The sequence below is a fragment of the Nothobranchius furzeri genome, chromosome 12 (genome assembly GCF_043380555.1).
Source record: "Nothobranchius furzeri strain GRZ-AD chromosome 12, NfurGRZ-RIMD1, whole genome shotgun sequence".
Classification (NCBI taxonomy): Eukaryota; Metazoa; Chordata; class Actinopteri; order Cyprinodontiformes; family Nothobranchiidae; genus Nothobranchius; species Nothobranchius furzeri.
In genome coordinates, this window is record NC_091752.1 from 69,181,830 (window position 1) to 69,203,148 (window position 21,319).

Below are 21,319 nucleotides of genomic sequence, written 5' to 3' on the forward strand. Positions count from 1 at the left end.
GCTGAAACGCTCCAGGGTCACTGCAACCCTCCAACCCTCAATGCTCCTCCCCCATCCACACTGAGGTGACATGCGCTGCTTCGTGGCTGCAGGAACTGAAGTTGGGATAGTTCCAACCCACCAACCCACCTCGTGGACACTTATGTTGTGTTGTCTGAAGTCTGTTGCATATCTGTCTGAGGAGTTTTTTTGCAGAGCAAAGCTGTCCTCCCGGTGGAGGGTAACTCTGAAGTGCCTTTTTTTCCCTCCACCTGAACCAATCCTCATGTAACCCTCTTGTCTCTATTAAGGTAGCGCGACTCAGGGTTGCGAATGACCACACTCACCAATTCTTGTCATGTGTCTTGCCCATGTGTGTCTGATCTCTGAATTGTGTGTCCTGAAACTCTAATTTCCCTCTGGGATTAATAAAGCATCTTTGATTGATTGATTGATAATTATTGTTTTTATCTCACTCTCATTTTTATTATTACATTACTTTTATCTTATTAATGTAATTTCTTTTTTTTTTTTTGTTGAGAAGTAATGTGATTGAGTAAATAGGGTAGGCATAAAAAGCTCGGCTTCAGCCTACACCTTTTTGGTTACTATAATTGAGATTCTGTATTACTGTGTTCTTTCTTTTCCTTTTAAATGACAAAAATAAATAAATAAACATTCATGTTGTCTTGTAATTTTATGACAGTCTCACGGTGCACATGTGTGTTGTTTTCATAGACTTGTGCTTGAAGCTGTGCTCCTGGAGGTGATCCTAACAGAAGGAGATGCAGCTTACCTGTCATTGGCACTGACTGCAAACACTTCATCACCATTGTTTCAGATCCTGTTTTTAGGAAGAAGGCCCACTTTGCCTGGCTGGATGGTAATAAATGACCAATGATGTTAATGAATTGGCTTAATTTAATTATCATTTTGTTAATAGGTGAGATTCACTGGAGCAGGTTTTCTGCAACCTTCAAGTCTGAGCACGGTCTATACAAAGACTGTGTGGGCTTCACGGGAAAAGGACGAAGAGGAAAGTACCCTCGCTATTACTCTGGTGGGATACCTGGACACCGCCCTGGCTGTCAGCATTGAGCATGTTCAAATGTTCAAACATTGCCAAATAGTCCAGTGAAACATTTCTGCAGCAAGTGCACTCATATGTGTTTTTTGTAATGTTGAAAAGAACTGCTGCTGTTTTGATTTTTTGAAACAATATCCTGTTGTTCCTCTGTTTGAGAATAGAGTTTCTTGAAAAATTGGTTGCAGTTTATATAAAAATGACTCAAATGAACTTAATAAAAAATCAAATTACAGGTAAAACTCAAAACATGAGAATATAGTGAAAAAGTTGATTTATTTCAGTAATAAGGCTCATTCCATACAAAGCCAGATATTTCAGCCTTTATTTGTTATAATTGTAATAATTATGGCTTACAGATGATGAAAACCCTGCATTCACAAGTTCAGACAATTAGAATATTACATTAAAAACATCCAACACTGCTTTTAAATAGAAAATTGTCAGACATAAGTACTTTGCAATTGGTTTTGCTTTTACTAAAATAAATTAATGTGCAACATTCTAATTTTTGGAGTTTCACATGTTTTTAGAAATTATATTGACATGAAACAAAAATCCATAAAAGTCGTTCTCAGCAGCTGTTCAACAGAGCCATCCTTTTGGAAGTTATTCTTTTTGCTAAAATGGAAAGTTTTCTCCAAACATTTACCCAATTTTTTCATTAGGTTACATGATAACATAACAAAAAAATTAAATCAGGACAACTCATTTCATTTGGAGACACAGGTGACACTTAGGAGAGCTGATGTTACATCTTTGGAGGAATTAGGTTTAAATATCAGTTTTAATTACTATGAATAGTCTCATCAAACTCAAATGGTTACAGTTTCCTACAAATAGTATAAAACTAGGCCATTTGTAAAAATCATCCTCATGAGATTTCGAATGACATTGGCGTTTAAAAAATACCACACTAATTTAAAAAAATTAAAGTGATGTGAAAAGTGTGAAGAATCAGGCTGTGTCTCAATTCAGGGTCTGCATCCTACGTCGGCCGGATTCGTCGGCCGGTTACGTCACAGCGCCGCGACTAGGCCTGTCCCAATTCGAAGACTCCTTCAAATGCGGTCGACGAATGCGGCCTTCTTTTCGCCTGAATGAAGGATGGGTCCCGTGTTTCCTTCAATAGGTAGCATTTCCCAAGTTGCCTTGCGGGCCGGCCAGCAGAAAAACTTAAAAACAATGGAGGACAGTGAAGCGAGAGCTGTCGGAGAGGATTGCGCATATAAATGTCAGTATAAACTTGAAAACTGTTCGGTTAAGGACTTTTTGTGATACATGAACGTTATTTTACTTAGAAATGTTACAGTAAAAGTGCTTGTATTGCGGTCTCGGCTCGTATGTTCGGCCGCGCTCGGTGTCGTACTTCTCCCGCTACGTTTCCCCCTGATTTTACTAGAAGTTTGTATTTTAGGAACAAAAGAGAAAACCAGGGAATTTATTAAGCTTAGGGCGGAGATGGACCACATGATCACCGGAGCAAAGTATTCGGCGGCTGTGGCATGGAGGTACAATAACATCTCATATTTTAAAAAACTCGTTTGAGTTTTTTTTTTTTTTTTTTGCGAAAACATGAAAGGAATAACCCGTTGTCCTCTTTTCTCTATCTGTTTTTTTCTTACATGTTTGTTAAGACTATTCTGGAGAAAATGGGCATCCAGGGGAAGGTGCCAGCGATGAGCTTCTGGAGCTGATCTGGGAGGACATGAGGCTGCAGAGGGAGGCAGAGCTGCAGAGGGCCCAGGAGAGAAGGAAGAACTTTGACAGCTTTTTACTTTGCTAGAAAAAAATGGTTAAGGAAGATTAAACATGTACATATAAAAGAAATATCTAAATAAAATCAGTTCTGCATTAAACTCTTGAATTTTATTTTTGTTTACAAATGAGAATTGTTTACTAGAGGGTATCCTCTGGGTCTTAAAAGGTGATAAATCGGTTTTGGTCAAATGAAGACCCTTAGAAAGTGTTAAAAACTATTATCACATCTTTGCTCAGGCTCAGCTTGTCCAAAGTACAGGTGCTGGCCAGTAAATTAGAATATCATCAAAAGGTTGAAAATATTTCAGTAATTCCATTCAAAACGTGAAACTTTTACATTATATTCATGCAATGCACACAGACCTATGTATTTCCGATGTTTATTACGTTTAAATTTGATATTCATAAGTGACAACTAATGAAAACTCCAAATTTGGTATCTCAAAAAATTAGAATATTCTGAAAAGGCTGAATATAGAAGACACCTGCTGCCACTCTAATCAGCCGATTTACTCAAAACACCTGCAAAGGCCTTTAAAAGGTCCCTCAGTCTTGTTTTGAAGGCACCACAATCATGGGGAAGACTTCTGACTTAACAGCTGTCCAAAAGACAATCATTGACACCTTGCACAAGGAGGGCAAGACACAAAAGGTGATTGCTAAAGAAGCTGGCTGTTTGCAGAGCTCTGTGTCCAAGCACATTAACAGACAGGCGAAGGGACGGAAAAAATGTGGTAGAAAAAAGTGTACAAGCTCTAGGGATAACCGCACCCTGCAGAGAATTGTGACGACAAACCCATTCAAAAATGTGGGGGAGATCCACAAAGAGTGGACTGCAGCTGGAGTCAGCGCTTCAAGAACCACCACGAGGAGACTCATGAAAGACATGGGATTCAGGTGTCGCATTCCGTGTGTCAAGCCACTCTTGAACATGAAACAGCGCAAGAAGCGTCTCGCCTGGGCCAAGGACAAAAAGGACTGGACTGATGCTGAGTGGTCCAAAGTTATGTTTTCTGATGAAAGCAAGTTCTGCATTTCCTTTGGAAATCAAGGACCCAGAGTCTGGAGGAAGAGCGGAGAAGCACAGAATCCACGTTGCATGAGGTCCAGTGTAAAGTTTCCACCGTCAGTGATGGTGTGGGGTGCCATGTCATCTGCCGGTGTTGGCCCACTCTGTTTCCTGAGGTCCAGGGTCAATGCAGCCGTCTACCAGGAAGTTTTAGAGCACTTCATGCTTCCTGCTGCTGACCAACTTTATGGGGATGCAGACTTCACCTTTCAACAGGACTTGGCACCTGCACACAGTGCCAAAACCACCAGCACCTGGTTCAAGGACCATGGTATCCCTGTCCTTGATTGGCCAGCAAACTCGCCTGACCTTAACCCCATAGAAAATCTATGGGGTATTGTGAAGCGGAGGATGCAATACGCTAGACCCAACAATGCAGAGGAGCTGAAGACGACTATCAGAGCAACCTGGGCTCTCATAACACCTGAGCAGTGCCACAGACTGATCGAGTCCATGCCACGCCGCATTACTGCAGTTATTGAGGCAAAAGGAGCCCCGACTAAGTATTGAGTGCTATACATGCACATTCTTTTCATGTTCATTCTTTTCAGTTGGCCAACATTAGAGAAACAAACATTTTTTCATTGGCCTTTAGAATATTCTAATTTTCTGAGATACCAGATTTGATGTTTTCATTGGTTGTCACCTATAAATATCAAAATTAAACGTAATAAACATCGGAAATACATTGGTCTGTGTGCATTGCATGAATATAATGTACAAGTTTCACGTTTTGAATGGAATTACTGAAATATTTTCAACCTTTTGATGATATTCTAATTTACTGGCCAGCACCTGTATTTTCTCTGAATTAGCTCTCCAACAGTCAAGGAAATGATTAACCCCCAGAGACCCACGGTTGTAATATTACAACATCAGATTTGTCTACAAAAATAAACCTTCCCCATCTTTTTTCTTTTTAAAACCACATTTACATTGCTAATAGGTCCTATTGTTCAGTTCTGCAACTCTATTGGCTGTTAAAATGTGTAAATAGGCCCGTTTATCTGGCCTCCTAGAACAACATGTGAAAGGTAAAAAAAAGATTTTGCAGTTGTTTTCTAAATTTGGGTTTCTGGGGGTTAAAAAGCTAAATAAAACGTCGAGCTCCATCGTTTAAAGTTCCTTCTGCCCAGCGGTTCCACGGTTGCTAGGTGACGGAACGTTCGCCGAGGGAGTTCATGAAGCTAGGCCTGTCCAAATTTTTTTTTTTTTTTTAATAAACTTTATTTAACAAACAATGAGTATACAACATAGAAACGAATGAAGTATACAAAACAACAGAATATGAACACACAAAGCCAGGGGTAAAAGAAAAAAGTAACAGTTATAAGAATACACGCAAAAATTCACATATATATATTGTTTTGAGAGCCTTTTTGTTGGTGGATTCTGATATTGATTTTATGTACAATTCCACATCCTTAAAAAAATGACAGAAATATGGTGTTTTGTTGGTAAACTTACATTTGTGAATAAAGAATTTAGCTAAGAGTATTAACAGATTTATCATAAAAAAACATTTATCATTCTTCATGGGGAACTTAAAGAAACAGAATAAAACATTTTCCCATTGTAAAGAAAACTCCCTTAAAATATGGACAGTAACAAACCTGCTAAATTCCTTCCAGAATCTTTGTGTATAAGAACAGCACCAAAAAAGATGTGTCACAGTTTCTGGATGATCCCTACAGAAAGTACAATTAGTATTTATGTCCCTTTTAAATTTTACCATGTAATGACTGGCTGGATAACATTTATGTAGAAGTTTAAATGAGACTTCTTTCACCTTATTTACAATCAAATATTTCTGGGGGATCATCCAGACTGTCTTCCACTTGATATCTGGAACATATCGGTTCCAATGAGATATTATATACGGGAGAGAGACGATATCTTCCTGGAATAAACTACGGATTCTCTTATTGCTGTTACCAAGTTCTTGAGAAAAGCAGATTTTTCCTATTGGTGACTCAACTGGATCAGGGAGTGTTACTGAGGTAGATATTGAGCTGTCAGTGTTTTTATATAACATTAAAGTCCCTGAGGGTATGGCACCAAGCACCATTGAGAATTCCTGAACACTGACTGGGAAATTATATAGGGCAATAAAGTCGTTGTAAGTAAGTAGTTGTCCCTCTTTATTAACCAGCTGAGCCACCAATAGGATCCCATTCTGGACCCAAGTTTCCAGGAAAAGTGATTTATTTTTAAATAAAATATCTCTGTTGTTCCAGATAAGATATTTGTGAGGTGAGAAATTGTGTTTATAAATGAGGGTCCACGCTAAGAGGACTTGCTTATGGAAGGATGAAAGTTTTATAGGGAGTTTCTCAACATTGTAATTACTATTTAAAATAAAATTAAAGCCACCAAAACGAGAGAAAATATGATATGGTATAAGGTTCCAGATAGAAGTAGGGTTTTTAAGAAAATGTTTAGCCCAATTAATTTTGAAAGTGTTATTTAAAGTAGAAAAGTCTAGGACGTTAAGCCCACCTGATTCGTACTTATTCATCACAACAGTTTTCCTAATATAATGCGTACGGTTTTTCCATATAAAATTAAAGAGCATATGGTCAATATCTTTACCAATTTCCTTATCCAGATGTAAAGAGAGAGCAGCATATGTTAATCGGGATAACCCTTCAGCTTTAGTAATTAACACTCTACCTTTCAAAGACAAGTCCCTCTGCAGCCAGTGGTTAAACTTTTTTAGGGTTTTCTGTATAATTGGAGTGAAGTTTAAAGAGCATCTTGACTTTTGATCTTTGGATATTAACAGTCCCAGGTATGTGACTTCCTTTCTAACAGAAATATTACAGACAGTATTTGCAAGGCAGTCTTTAATTGCTAACAACTCACACTTTTTTAGATTTAGGCATAAACCAGAGGCCTCAGAGAAGTCACTAATCACACTAAGAGCTAGAGGGATTTGGTTTGCATTTTTTAAGAAGAGTGTGGTGTCATCAGCTAACTGGCTAATCACGATCTCCTTATCAGCTATGGTGATTCCTTGTACAACACTGTTTGAAATATTAGTTGCAAGAATTTGTGTACAAAGTAAAAATAAATATGGTGATATAGGACATCCTTGGCGAATACCACGTTTCAGGTCAAATCTCGGGGTGGAGCCGTTAATCATTTTAATAGAACTATTGCCATTTGTATATAAGGTTTTGACAGCTTTACAGAAAAACCTGCCGAAGCCAAATTTTTCCCAAGAGTGGAAAATAAATTGATGTTCAATTGTATCAAAAGCCTTATAAAAATCCAGGAAGAGAATGAAGCTATTGTCAGATACCAAATCAGAGTAATCAAGTAAATCCAATACCAGTCTAATGTTATTAGAAATGTGTCTATTTCTCATAAAGCCTGATTGTGTCTCATCAATAATTGTGTCCAAGACCTCTTTAATCCTGTTAGCAAGTATTAAAGCCATAATCTTATAGTCATTATTGAGCAGGGAGATGGGTCTCCAATTATCAATAAAAAGTAAGTCTTTGTTAGGTTTTGGAACAAGTGTTATGAGACCTTGAGTAAGAGTAGGAGGGAGGGTGTTATTCTCTATACTTTCTGTAAAAACCTGCAGTAAAAATGGGGCCAGGAGATTAGAAAAAGATTTATAAAACTCTGCAGTCAAACCATCTGTGCCGGGAGATTTATTGGCCTTAAGTGCAGAAATGGAAGTACAGACTTCTTCCACAGTCAGAGGGCTGTCACAATAAATTCTATCTTCCACAACAATCGTTTTTAGGTTTTTAATATTATTGAGAAATCCTGTTGAGACAACCTCATTATATTTTGATTTGTATAGTTTAGTATAGAATTCGGCACAGAAATATGAAATTTCTCCAGGATTGTCAGAGACAATGCCATTAATATTTAGTTGATGAATAGAGTTCATTTTTGATCTGTATTTTTCAAGCCTGAAAAAGTAAGCAGAATTTTGTTCTCCCTCCTCCAGCCACCTCTTCCTGGATCTTACAAAAGCACCCTCAGCCTTGCGCCGATATAAACCGTCCAATTTATTTTGAAGTTCTAGTAAACTTAACTTATCTTCCTCTGAGATTTCTTCTGGGGACTTCTGGTAATAAGAGGCAATTCTGCTTATTACGTCTTGTTCTTCAACTTTCCTTAATTTAGCAATGTGACTCCCGTATCTTCTCAAGAATTTGCATGCTTCAAATTAAAAAAGTTCCCAGTTTCTACAAAAGGATTTCTCTCTGTTAGCTTTATTCCAATAATAACCGATTAATTTATGAATCTGCATGTTAACCATTTTATCTTTTAGCAAAGAGTTATTTAACTTCCAATAAGAGAAATTATGAGGTATATTATCCAGTGTAATTATTTGGATGTTAATGTGAATTGCTCGATGATCAGTGAGGGGGGTGGCATGTATATTAACGGTAATATTATCTTTATCAATGCAGTCAGAAACAAGCCAGAAGTCAATATGTGATTGCCTGGATCCTGTCTTATTGCTCCAAGTAAAGAGTCTATCATCTGGACATTTTTTTCTCCAAATATCCACAACATTAAATTTTCCCATAAATTTTTTTAAGTTTGCACTATATGAGGATTGCTGCCCTGGAGGCCATCTATCAACCGTATTGTCTAAAGCGATGTTAAAGTCTCCACCAATTAATAGGACTGAATTTGGGTATTTGAAGAGCCAGAAATTAATTCTTTCTTCTAAGGAGTCGAGTAATTTATCATTTTCTGTTTTATTATTGTACCCATATATATTTACTGCAATGAAAGTACTGTTATTGTGTCTGATTATTGAGCAGAGGTAGTGTCCTAAGGTGTCACAGTCAGAGTGTAATACAGCCCCAGAAAAATTATTTTTAAACGTGGCAACTCCAGCAGAACGCTCAGAGCCATGGGACAACCATATGTCATTACCCCATTGCGATTTCCAAAAGTTTATATCAGCAGGTGTGGAATGACACTCTTGGAAAAAGCAAAAATCTGTTTTAAATTGTTTGGCAAACAAAAATAAAGCTTTGCGTTTACATGTTTGTCTTAAACCCCTGGTATTAAGAGAAACAAATGAAAAAGACAAAAGTTATTAGAAAAGAGATTAATAGAGAAAGTAGGTTCTAAACATCTACAGCTAAGAATAGATCTATAGAATAAGGGGACCGGGTGCTGCACAATTTAAGTAATAAAACAGCAGAAACCCTGAGTAACTAAGCTTATAAAAATATAGAATTTAACTATCTGCTATGGTTTAAATATAGCTTTTATAAGCAAACACACTCTTCAACACAAAACAAAACTTTAACCTGAGGGTGAAAATATAAAGTTCTCCATGTAAACAAACTTGCAGAAATGTTAGGTTGGAGACTGAATAAGCCTCTCTATGAAGGAGGGAAAACTTCTGATCCACTGATGAATCCTCGACCTCCCACGAAATAAGCTGGCTTACCCTCCTTACGGGCTTTATCTATCATCGGCCACAGTTTGTCACGACGTTCTTTGTCCTCCCTGGACAGATCTTCAGCGAACCTCAAATGATTGTTCTGCAGGTAGGAGGAAGTTTTGGCTGCTTTCCATACAGCATCTCTGTAGATTCGGGAGGTGAACTGCACGATGATGCCTCTAGGTCTGGTGCTACCTTGTCGCTTGGCTCCGAGTCGGTGTACGGTGTCGATGACGTCAGGCAGCCTATGATTTTGTGTTGGCAGAACAGACTTGCATATCTCAATCACCTTTTCCCTTACGTCTTCTTTCTCAGCCTCCTTGACTCCATGTAGTCTGAGATTCCACCTCCTGGAATATCTTTCCAATTCAGATATTCTCTGTTGACAGTTGTCCACTCGACCTTCCTCTTTAGTTACTTTTTTCTCCAGGTCGCAAACTTTCCCCTTCATATCTTTCATTTCCGCACACACAAACTCAATCGTCCTTTTGAGACCATCAATCTGGAGCGTATTCTCTCTCACCATGCTCTCAATGTTATCAGACCTGGTGTTTATTAGTGCCGACAGACGAGAAATTATCTGATTTGCATCATCTGGATCAGAGCTGCTGCGTTCATACATCACCTTCTTCAGGGCTGGCGATTTAAGAGGTGTAACAGGGAGAGGTGGGAAGTCATCCATGTCTTCTTCGGTTAGCGTGAGTGCTACTGCGGTAGCTGCGTAGTCATGAAAGCTATCCATTAGCACGTTGCTGGGCGTAGCACTCTTCTCATTAGCATCCTCAGGCGCTATCTTAGACTTGGAACTTTCCAGTCCCCTTTTCGCTCCTTTCTGGTTCGGCATTCTTGCCCTATAAGTACTGTATCTTCTCTTGTTTGGTGAAATGTTAGTGTTGGCAGCATAAAGTTGAGGTTTTACCGTTGTTCACAAACTTTCTGTGCAGAACTCGGTAGAAAGCGTCTGCTCACTCCGCCATCTTGGCCGCCCCCCCCCCCCAGGCCTGTCCAAATTCACAGCCGTTAACATCCGGTCTACCCGGCCGACGGAGGACGCAGCCCACGTCGGCCGGGTGGGCTGGGTCCTTCGAAGGATGCAGACCCTGAATTGAGACACAGCCTCAGTCATTCTTTGATGAAGATTATTGAAAATTATGGTTTTAAATGATTGTTGACTGTGTCATGTTTAGTACAACGGTGTACGAAAAATATTGTAATAAACTGTAACTATTAATGAATCAGAAATATAGAAATTACGATAGTTTACCTAGAATTATATATTGTTTCATGAACAGTTTGAATAAAGATTTTTCCAAAACGGTAGCTCGACATTAGCGCCCCCTTCAGTTCCGAAAAACAATGGCACCGTTTCCATATATGGTATTGTTGTGCCCAGTGCCCACTCCCCGCCCCGTGCTACAACTAAGCTGTAGCCAACTGTAGTTGCCGAGACACGACCTGGAAGCTGTGCTGTTCTGAGATAACTCGGTAGACTTGGTGAGTTTTGGTAGTCAGTAGTCAGTAGTACAGTCAGTAACGTAGTTGGATCTGGAACATTTACCGTCTTTAGTGAGTGGAGCAGTTCACTTGGTGAGTGGACACCGTTTCTTTGTGAGGGAAAGCACGCTAGCGGCCTAATGGAGTTAGCATTACGCTATCGCTAAATCGCGAGTGGGGGTTTCCCTGTTTAAAATCAACAAAACGTTATTACCGTTAAATAGTTTTAATAAAGAGATCTATAGAACACACACACACACACACACACACACACACAACGGCAGCTCCTTGCTACAGACAGAAGTTTACTCAACAGCATTCAGCATGAAAATGAACCAAGTAGCAAGTATTAAATAGACAAAACAGGCTAAAAAGAAATGCCAGCTGATGTTTCAGAGCATTTGTTAAGTAGATGTTTTTCAGGGATGCATATTTACATGTAAATAAAAATAAATACAACTTTAGAAAGACACATTCTACTGAGTAAATGTATAATATAATGACTTAGTAATCAATAATAATACTGAAAACACAATAGCATTCTGCTATAACACACCTAAAGTTCATTTAGCTGGGATTCCTGTGTTTTCATGTACATTACACGTCCGTGGAGCTGCCTCTTGGCCAGGACTCCCTTGAAAGTAAGGTTTGTGATCTCAATGGGACCTTCCTGGTTAAATAAAGAATAAATAAATAAACTCACTACTTCTTCATGTAAACTCTAAACGAAACCCTTTAGTGCTCTTGGCTCAGCTGGAGACGAGGAACCCTCAGGTTGTGTTGTTCTTTACCTTTTCAGCTTCCAGCCCTCTGCTGATATCACACCTTGCTTTCCTTGTTGGCTCCATGAGATGCTGCCATGCTGGATTTGACTTTTAGTGAGCCACCAGACAGAACTAAACAGGAGAAACGTTGTTAGTATTTTTGTAGAGCATCCATCTTCTATTTAGTCTGTAGCTGGAAGAACAGAAGAGAACTCTGTGAACTCTGGTGAGCAAAGGTCCTCTTTTCCAGACTGGATCTGTCCTCAGCTGATCAGAACCAAAGCGTTGGATCTTTAATCTCCTGCGTTGTTCTGAAGCAGCATCTTAATCAGCTCTCCTGCTTTGTTTCTATTGCAGCTGTTAGCTAAACACGGCTAAAGAAAACCTGCTACCACTTCAGGATCATCCATCAGCTGGGACTGATTCATCGTGTGTTCTTCACCACCTGGACCTGGACAGCATGGACACAGGTACTGGTGGATGAATGACTAGCTGTTGTTACAGGACCAGAGCGTTTCCAGAGCGGGATTTGCCGCGGCTCCCTGGGGAGGATTTTGGCATTTATAGTAGCAAAGCTGAAGCTAGAATAAACTGTCATCAGGCACCTCTCAAACCAAGACGGGATATAGGGAGGTCGCTGGGCGCCCCCCGCATGTGACGTACAGGGTCGCGCATTCAGCGTCAGATGGAAGACACGTCAGACTGATGAAATTTCTTTTTCAGAACCTTTAGCTTTGATGTGACCTGCTTTTTGTCCCGCTTGACGCCCCGCTCAGCCGGTGTTTTCACCACTGTCGAACAGCTGGCTGTCTCTCACCGTCCCCGTAAAAAGGCATAGCATAGTTTATTTATATAGCACATTTAAAACGCAGCATGGGAGCTGCCCAAAGTGCTGCACAGGCTAAAACTAAACACAACCATTCGAAAGAACTAAAACAGAGGATAAAAGTCCCAATCAAGAGCAGATAAAACATGATGAATACTAAGAACACATTAAAACAACGATACAATAAAACACTAAAACGAGCCACTGTCTAAAAGCCAAAGCGTAAAAGTGGGTCTTTAAACGAGATTTAAAAACCGCCAGAGATGGAGCCTGCCCAACTCCAATGGGCAATGAGTTCCATAGCTTTGGGGCAGCATGGACAAATGCTCGTTCACCCCGCGATTTGAATCGCATCCGCGGCGTGCACAGCAGCAAAAGGTCAGCCGACCTCAACGTGCGCGTGGGCACATATGGAGTGAGCAGGTCAGAGAGATAGGGAGGTGCCAGGTCGTTGAGAGCTTTAAATACAAAGGTCAGTAACTTAAACTGCACTCTGAAAATGACAGGGAGCCAGTGAAGAAGTGGCAGGACAGGGGTAATATGGCTACGTCGGTGTGTACTCGTCAAGAACCTGGCAGCAGCGTTCTGGACGACCTGCAGCCGATTCAGGGCGGATACCAGAAGAACAGAAGAGAACTCTGATGACCAAAGGTCCTCTTTTCCAGGCTGGATCTGTCCTCAGCTGATCAGAACCAAAGCGTTGGATCTTTAATCTCCTGCGTTGTTCTGAAGCAGCATCTTAATCAGCTCTCCTGCTTTGTTTCTATTGCAGCTGTTAGCTAAACACGGCTAAAGAAAACCTGCTACCACTTCAGGATCATCCATCAGCTGGGACTGATTCATCGTGTGTTCTTCACCACCTGGACCTGGACAGCATGGACACAGGTAGGGCTGCCACCTTTCAGATATGTAAATAAGTAAATGAGTTGGAGAAGTGGTTTTTCTCTTAGACAGCTGTGTTATTCACACAGGTGTGAAACATCTGTAAACGCCAGATCTGGTGCAGGAAAATGGCTGAACAGGGAGTGGGGACACACTTTGCCTTCTGCGGTTGTAAGTGATAATAATAATAATAATAATAATAATAATAATAATACATTAAACTTGTCTAGCACTTTTTAGGTCAGTCAGGCTTCACAAAAAATGCAATAAACATATAATAAAACAACATGAAACATAGTAAACAGACTGGGGGATGCTGGGTTGATCTTAGGGCTGTCGCGGTAACCGCAAAAATGAAATATCGCAGTATGAAGAAGCCCACCGCGCTGCATCATGGGCCACCGCGATTACTGAACTTGGTTCAACTCAATGATGCATGTTGAGAAGGATGGCTGCACTGGTATCAAAACGAAACATTACTTCGCTCCTTTGGGAGCACTTTGGTTTTCAGTACGTCAGCTGCTGCGCAGCCAGAGTCCTTGGCCGAGACAGAGCTGCCACCAGCGGCAAAAATAAATAAATAAATGCTCGGAGACCTGCTGAAGTCCCGGACAAGCACTGCTTCTGCAACCGTCCCGAAGAGAGTTTGAGCCGAGCTGGAGCTCACTCGCTACCTGCAGGAGGAATGCATCCACCCTAAAGAAACCCCCCTGACATGGTGGAGCAACAAGCGGGAGAGATTCCCTTTGCTCGCCAGAGTCGCACGCAAGTACGTGTGTGTTAGTGCAACGAGTGCACCATCCGAGAGGGTTTTCAGTGTTGCTGCAAATGTTGCCACCCCCTCTCAGATCCTCTCTCAAACCGTATATGGTTAACATGCTGGTTTTCCTTGTGGGTAACAAGGACGTGACCGAGCTATAAATCACCGTCATTCGTGTGTGTGAAAGTGAAATGATAGTGCGCCCGCCCCCCGGCGCGCGCGCGCCCAGTACATGTAATTTTTTATGCTTGATTTTAAACAACTAAACAAAATGGAGACTTGTTTCTTATTTGTTAGATGCTGCAGCCAAATTTGCATTTAAAAGTTTAACCTTCTGAATTTTGTTGTTTTTAAGTTCAGTCGGACTCCGACTGTCGGAGAAACAAACGTTACTGCGATCTGTGTTGTTACTGCCCTTTGATCTGCATTCAGTAAAGTGTTATAAAAGAAGGCACGGCAATTTTTAACCTTTTTTAAATGTGTAAACATTATGTTTAGATAGTACTGCAATAAAAAAAGGGCTGTGACTTAAAAGTAGAAAGAGAGACGGCGTTCCTGATGTTTAGTGGGAGAGAGTTCCAAAGTGTGGGGCAGCGGCTGCAAAGGCTCGATCCCCCATGGTGCCATGTTTTGTTCTGAAAGGGGAAAGGAGGTTGGAGTCAGCAGAACGGAGGTGCCGGGAAGGAGAATGGCGATAGACTGATTATCTTTTTGATTTAAAAGTTGTGAAACTATTCAGTATATCCGTGCTGCAATAAATGGTCTGCAGCGCTAAAGACAAAAACAAAATGCTTACTACAGCCTCCACATGTGACTCCAGAGAGCAGTCGCTAAGTCAGCATGCAGCTCAGTGAATTTAATGTCCTAGTCGAGTGGGTGGTGGTCTTATGGAAACATGAGAGCAAGTCAAACTGCAGCTTTAAGAGCACTCTGAGCAACAGTTGTTTTTCTACACATCTGTTTTTGATTCACTGTTTAGCAGTTGTCTGACTTTTCTATATAGTTTCTAAAGTAAAGCTGTCGTTTACAACTTTTTCTTGTGTTTCTTGTTTTCTATTTTCATATTCAGGCCAGTTTACACACAGAACTCCAGTTATTGCTTGTTTTGTCCAATCTGGGCTGCAGCCGAATCACACTATGAGATTTTGATCTTTTTCTGCAGCGGTTTTAGCGCTTTTCGGTGCACCGCTGCTGGTACAGCGCCCTGTAGTGGCGCAACGCTGCAACTGCAGTTACAGTAACATCCATATAGCTGGGGGCAGAGTGAAATCAGGCTGGGGCGGCACAAAAATAGCTGGAGGCGGCCGCCACGCAAATATGAATACAGGAAAACCCTGTATATGTGCCCCTTTTTAACTTTGAGCACCCGCCCCTTCAAAGGTCTCTGCACGGCCCTGCTCTATCTGCTTCCTTTACAGCACCTGCTGAGCTCATTTAAAGGAGTCTCCTAGCGTCTTCACACGGATGACATCCAACTGTACATCTCCTTTAAGCCCCATGAGATGTCTACGCTGCAGCTGTTACTCTCCTGCTTAGACTCCATTAAAACCTGGATGGTGGGAGCTTTCTACAGCTGAATGAAGATAAGACTGAGATCTTCATCTGTGCCCCAGAGAAGCTGGTTCCCAAAGTCAGAGACTCTCTTGGTCAGCTTGCTTCCCACACCAAACCCTCTGTCAGGAATCTTGGCATGACCTTTGACCCAGCTCTCACCCTGGATTCTCATGCCAGTTCTCTTGTTGGCTCTTCCTTCTTCCATCTCAGGAACGTTGCTAAGCTGTGTAACGTGATGAAGGAGCCATTTCTACCCTAACAGCTGTTTCCTTTTGACACAGTGTCAGTGTGTCTGAAACAGCCTGAAGGTCATACAGTCGTTTCTAAACTGTTTACATTCCAGCATGAAGACAGAAGAAAGAAGAATGAATTCTTTCCTTTTGATTAATCAAAGAACTCTAATAAAGCTAATCCATCAAAGTGTTAGTCAATATAACAAGATGTGACCGACCTGTGAAATTAAAATATTAATTATTTTATTATGATCTTAGAAATGAAGTAATGTAACTTTAAATGGTTCAACAGGACTCATTTCACGTAGTGTTAAAAGGACTTGACACATTTTTTCACTGATCCAATCAGAATCTTACAGATCTGACGGAGGCGTGCTTCTGACGGTGTTTGGTAATTTTCATTCAACAATAAACCAAAACATCCGAGGTATAAAACAGATGCCACGTCAGCTCTAATGCAGTTCAAAGCGTTCCAGAGCAAAGTGACGGAGTGGCCAATCCTGAACTTTAACTCTTCAACCGAAAGAACCACGACAAGCTGAGAAAATCCAGTCGCTATAACAACAAGCAACGACAACAGCTCCTTTCAGAATAAGAGCTCCACTGACCCAGGCTGGGTCTGAACAGACGCCAAGACAAGAGTCGTGTGCCGGCAGTATCTCGAGACGGGTCTGGTCGGAACCGCAGCTCTGCTACCAGCTCGGTGTCCAGAGAGGGTCCGGGTGGACCTCGGCATTCCTGATCTCACAGAGGACTTCCACCAGGCAGGTAGGCGCGGCTTAATGGTGTCTCATGCAGTTCTGAAACGAACCCCAGCTTATTCCAAACCAACATCTTCAGTTCCCGTCAGAACTAATCGCTTCTTCGGATTTGCGGGTTCTGATTTACATGACACATCATCCATTCACCCCCTCATCCATTTTTAGTGGCACTATACACTTAGTTCTTAAATAAGCCTAGTTTAATTGTTAGTAATAAAATTTCTTAACTTTTAAACTTGACTCGTTCTATTCTGTTGTCTCTGAGTGAATACATAACGGTTACATGATCTCTGCATTAAAAAGACCCGATCTTCTGGTTTAACCAACCCCGATCCATGAGCAGGGTATCCGCGGAGTCTTGAAAAGTATTAAAAGGTGATAAATCAATTTTGGAAAAATTAAGACCCTTAAAAAGTATTAAAAATTCTTATCACGGCTTTATACAGTCTTAAATTTTGAGATTTTTTTTTTCTGAATTAGATAGCCAACAGTTAGTTTTAGTTTTATTTTTTAACGAACCGAGGGAGGGAGCATAAAAGATAAAAAAAAAATACTACGCTGTTGTGGGTGCGTTAGTAATTTTTCTCTCAGAGCACCAGGGCGGACGGGGTGGAAGCTCAAAAGTGCAAAGAACGCTCTGGTGTTCCCGGTGCATATTACGAACATACCTAAATGTTAAGACGGAAGAGAATGTTGGTGAACGTGAACGCACAATGAGAAGTGCAAGTTTGCAGTGTCCTGGCTGGATATCCCGGATTTCAAAGAATGGCTGCAGCCAGTCGAGGGGAGCGTGAGGGAGGCATACTGTACGATATGCAAGAAGAAAATAAGTTTCGTGTCAATGGGCATAAACTCATTAAAGTCGCACATGTGTTGTGCTAGCCACAAAGCTGCTGCTAGCCGCCAAGAGCGGCAGCTATCCATCGCTAGCTTCTGTGGAAATCGGATTGAACCACCACAACATAGTCCCAACGTCGCTCCACGATCGACAGTCGCACCTAGAGCCGGGCTGTCTCTGCTTCCTCATCTTCTGCAGCCGATGTCAGAGTGGCTTTGGGCAGCACAGCGACGCTGCATGCTGAGGTGTTATGGTGTCTCCACACAGCGGGAAAAACACCATTCCCTGATCTCAAATGAAAACTTGGCTGAAGTTTTCAAGGCTATGTTTCCAGATTCGGACATAGCGAAGTTGTTCACTTGTGGCAAGGACAAAACTGGATACATCATGCGATTCGGGTTAGCACCACACTTCAAGCAGAAGCTCGTCGACACCATCAACAAGGCTGGCCAGTTTGTGTTAATGTTTGACGAGTCGCTCAACCAGTCAACAAAAACCAAACAGCTGGATGTCCACATTCGATTCTGGGAGGATGACTGTGTCCAATCCAGGTACCTTCTGTTGTGGAAAGTCAGCACAAATATTCAGTGAAAACTTTGGTTAGCTGTTTAAACCTTCATTATTTTATAGTGGGCCTGTCTGTATTTATAAAATCTGTTAGATTGTTAGTAGGTAGATGGACTGTATCAGGGAGGGAGTTAAAGGGTGTCTTCCTGGGGTGTCGGTAAGAACACAGGTTCAGGCTTTATTTCAACTTGACCTCTTTATTCTCAGGTGAAAAATAGTAGAAACAGCAATGCACAGGAGCATGCAGAACAATGATGCAGGGCTGAGCAATGAGTATTCTACTCTTTAACATTAACAAGGATGTTGGTAGGTGAGTGTGTGGTTTAGCAGTCATTCACTCACACAAAACTGACTTAACCTGGGAACTAGCTAAGTAAAACTCTCCTCCACTCTGCTGTCTCATGTGCTTCTCCACCTGCTCTGCTCGGTGGTCTCCTCTGTACTGTTGCCAGCTCTGCTCTGAGAGAGTAAGAGCTGAGTGCGCAAGTGTGCCACCTGGTGGCCTTTCCAACACAGCCGCCCCCAAATTTGGGATAAATTTGCTCCCTGGAAAGGCCAACGTACAGCAGTGGGGTAGTCTCTGAGTCAATCTTTAATCCGGAACCTCAGGTAGCACGACTAGGCGGGCGATGGGTCTTGTGTAGGTACGGTCTTGGATCTGCACTTCGGCGCTCCTTACTTTACCGTCGGCACCAGGGAAAACCTTGGACACTTTGCCGATTTGCCAGGCAGATCGGGGAAGCTGGGTGTCGACTATCATGACAACGGTGCCTGCTTCGATGTTTGGTGCCAAACCCTGCCACTTCCCTCGGGTCTGTTGGCCGAGCAGGTAGTATTTTATAAAGGATGACCAGAATCGCTCAGCCAGTACCTGCACATGTCGCCATCGTCTCTTGCTTAAAAGCTCAGATGCGGGGTAAACAACTTGGGAAAGAGAGGTGTCTGGCCGCCCCATCAAGAGGCAATTTGGGGTCACCGGGTCAAGATCTGACAGGTCTGATGAAACGTATCCAAGGGGTTTGGAATTCAAGATGGCTTCTATTTCGACAAGGACAGTGGTCAGAACTTCTTCCGTAACGGTCTCTGCTCCCAGGGTAGCGCGTAGTGCTACCTTAACGGATCGGATCTCCCTTTCCCAGACTCCTCCGAAATACGGGGCAGCAGGGGGATTGTAGTTGAAGTGGATTTGCCTTTTAGCTAAAATGTCTTGCAGCTGTGGGTTAAGCTGGTTAAAGCTGGTCTCCAGTTCCTTCTATCCCCCGTGGAAGTTGGTGCCATGGTCCGAATACAGTTCGAGTGGAGTGCCACGGCGGGCAATAAACCTTCTCAAGGCCATAAGGAATGCATCACTGTCAATGGACGTGAGCACCTCCAAATGAACGGCTCTGGTGGTGAGGCATTTGAATATCAAGCCCCATCGTTTCTCAGTATGACGCCCAATCTTGATGGTGAGGGGGCCAAAGCAGTCCATTCCTGTGGAGTGAAACGCCGGTTTAAATAACTGCAGTCAGGCTGGAGGCAGGTCTACCATTTTTTGGCTGGCGGGTTTGGCTTTAAGCTTACAGCATTCTAAGCATTGGCGTTGGTGTTTCTTTATGGTCTCACGGCCTCTGAGGATCCACACCTTCCTATGTAGCTCTGCATAGACTCTTTCAGGCCCAGGATGATGCAGTCTGTCATCATTGTCCTTGATCAATAGCTGGCAACTCTGGTGCTTGGGGTCCAAGACAATGGGGTGCACCACCTCTGGACTGAGAGCTCTGCTACGTCGCAGACGACCTCCTACCCGGATAAGCTGACCGGAATCCTCAAACTCTGGGGACAGGCACAGCAGCCTGCTGTTGCACTGAAGGGATTTACCAGTCTGTAAAAGAAGGTAGTCTTCAGGAAAGCTGTCCATCTGAGCCTGCCTAAAGACTTGACGCTCTGCTTCACGGTAGGTCTCAGCAGGGGGTTGACCCTTCTGGTTGGCGTCTTTGTGAATCTGTTCCGCTGTAGCTTCAACTTGCTCTTTCCAGCTGCGATACTCTTTCCTATCCGCCAATGAAGGGGAGATGGTAAGGCCACAAAAGGCACCCTTCTTTCGTTCATTGTCATCAGGAAGCACAGGTGCACATGGGTTCAAAGGCCATTCACTGCTGGGCTGCAGCAGGAAAGGAGGTCCCTGGAACCAACGGTTTGGTCCAAATAGGTCCTTCAACTTCTGGCCTCGAGTTAGGTCATCTGCAGGATTCTGTTGGGATCCTACATACCGCCATGCCTCCGCCTTGGTGAGTTCCTGAATCTCGGCCACCCGTGTGCCGACAAACGCCTTGAAATGGCAGGACTCAGAACGTAACCAGTGGAGAACTGTAGTAGAGTCTGACCAGCATATCACCTCTTGTATGGACAAGGTGAGCTCGTTGGTTAGTAGCTTTGCCAGTTGTGCTCCGGTAAGAGCAGCACACAGCTCCAGTCTGGGTATGGATTGCTGCCTCCGTGGTGCCACACGGGATCTTGCTAGTAAGAATGAAATGTTAACATGTCCATCGGGTCCCACAGAGCGGAGGTAGGCTACAGACCCATATGCTCTCTCTGAAGCATCCGAGAATATGTGTACCTCATGGGTCACTTGGGGGTCATCCATGTATGCAGGGGTGTAGCACCTTGGGATGGTTATTTGTGGCAGGTGTTGAAGGTCTGCTTCCCACTCTTTCTATGCCTGCAGCAGATGATCCGGCAAGGCAGGGTCGTCCCAATCCCTGGTCTTGTCCCACAACTGCTGTACTATTACCTTCGCTCAGGTGGTAAAGGGTAGGAGGGCACCTAGCGGGTCGTATTGCGTCGCCAACACGCGATAGATGGTCCTCATGGTAAGGACGCTGTAGGAGACGGGTCTGTGCTTGAAGCCAAGGTGATCAGTGCTGCAGTTCCAACTTAATCCTAGAGTAGACTCCTGCACTTCTGCTTTGTCCTGTGAAAGCCATAGCTCAAGTTTAGGGGATCTGGCTTCAGGTGGTAGGTGACTTACAACTTCGGGCATGTTACTGGCCCATTGCTGAATATCAAATCCTCCGGCTGCTAGCACAGCTCTGAGCTTGTCAATCATGTGTGCTGCCTGGCCAGATGAGAAGCTTTGAAGACAGTTATCCACATAGAAGCTCCTTTCTACTGAGGATTGGATGTCCTCATCAGGGGTGCTGTGCAGGCTAACATGCCTTTGGAGGGCAAATGATGCACAACAGGGACTACAGGTTGTTCCAAAAGGCAGAACCTGCCACTCAAACACATCCGGTAGCTCACTACTCACTAAGTCTCGCCAGAGGAAGCGTAGCAA

At 42.6% G+C, this 21,319-nt stretch overlaps 1 protein-coding gene across 1 annotated transcript in view; it reads left to right on the top strand.

Moving 5' to 3' along the window:
• LOC129157262 (zinc finger protein 84-like) overlaps nt 1-21,319 on the top strand; it is a 173,059-nt gene that overhangs the window by 36,292 nt on the left and 115,448 nt on the right. Inside the window, exons 3-5 of the mRNA XM_070542947.1 lie at nt 11,940-12,052; nt 13,181-13,293; nt 13,380-13,461. Coding sequence (XP_070399048.1) covers nt 13,419-13,461 — 43 coding nt within the window. The 5' untranslated portion in view covers nt 11,940-12,052; nt 13,181-13,293; nt 13,380-13,418. The remainder of the gene's footprint in view (nt 1-11,939; nt 12,053-13,180; nt 13,294-13,379; nt 13,462-21,319) is intronic.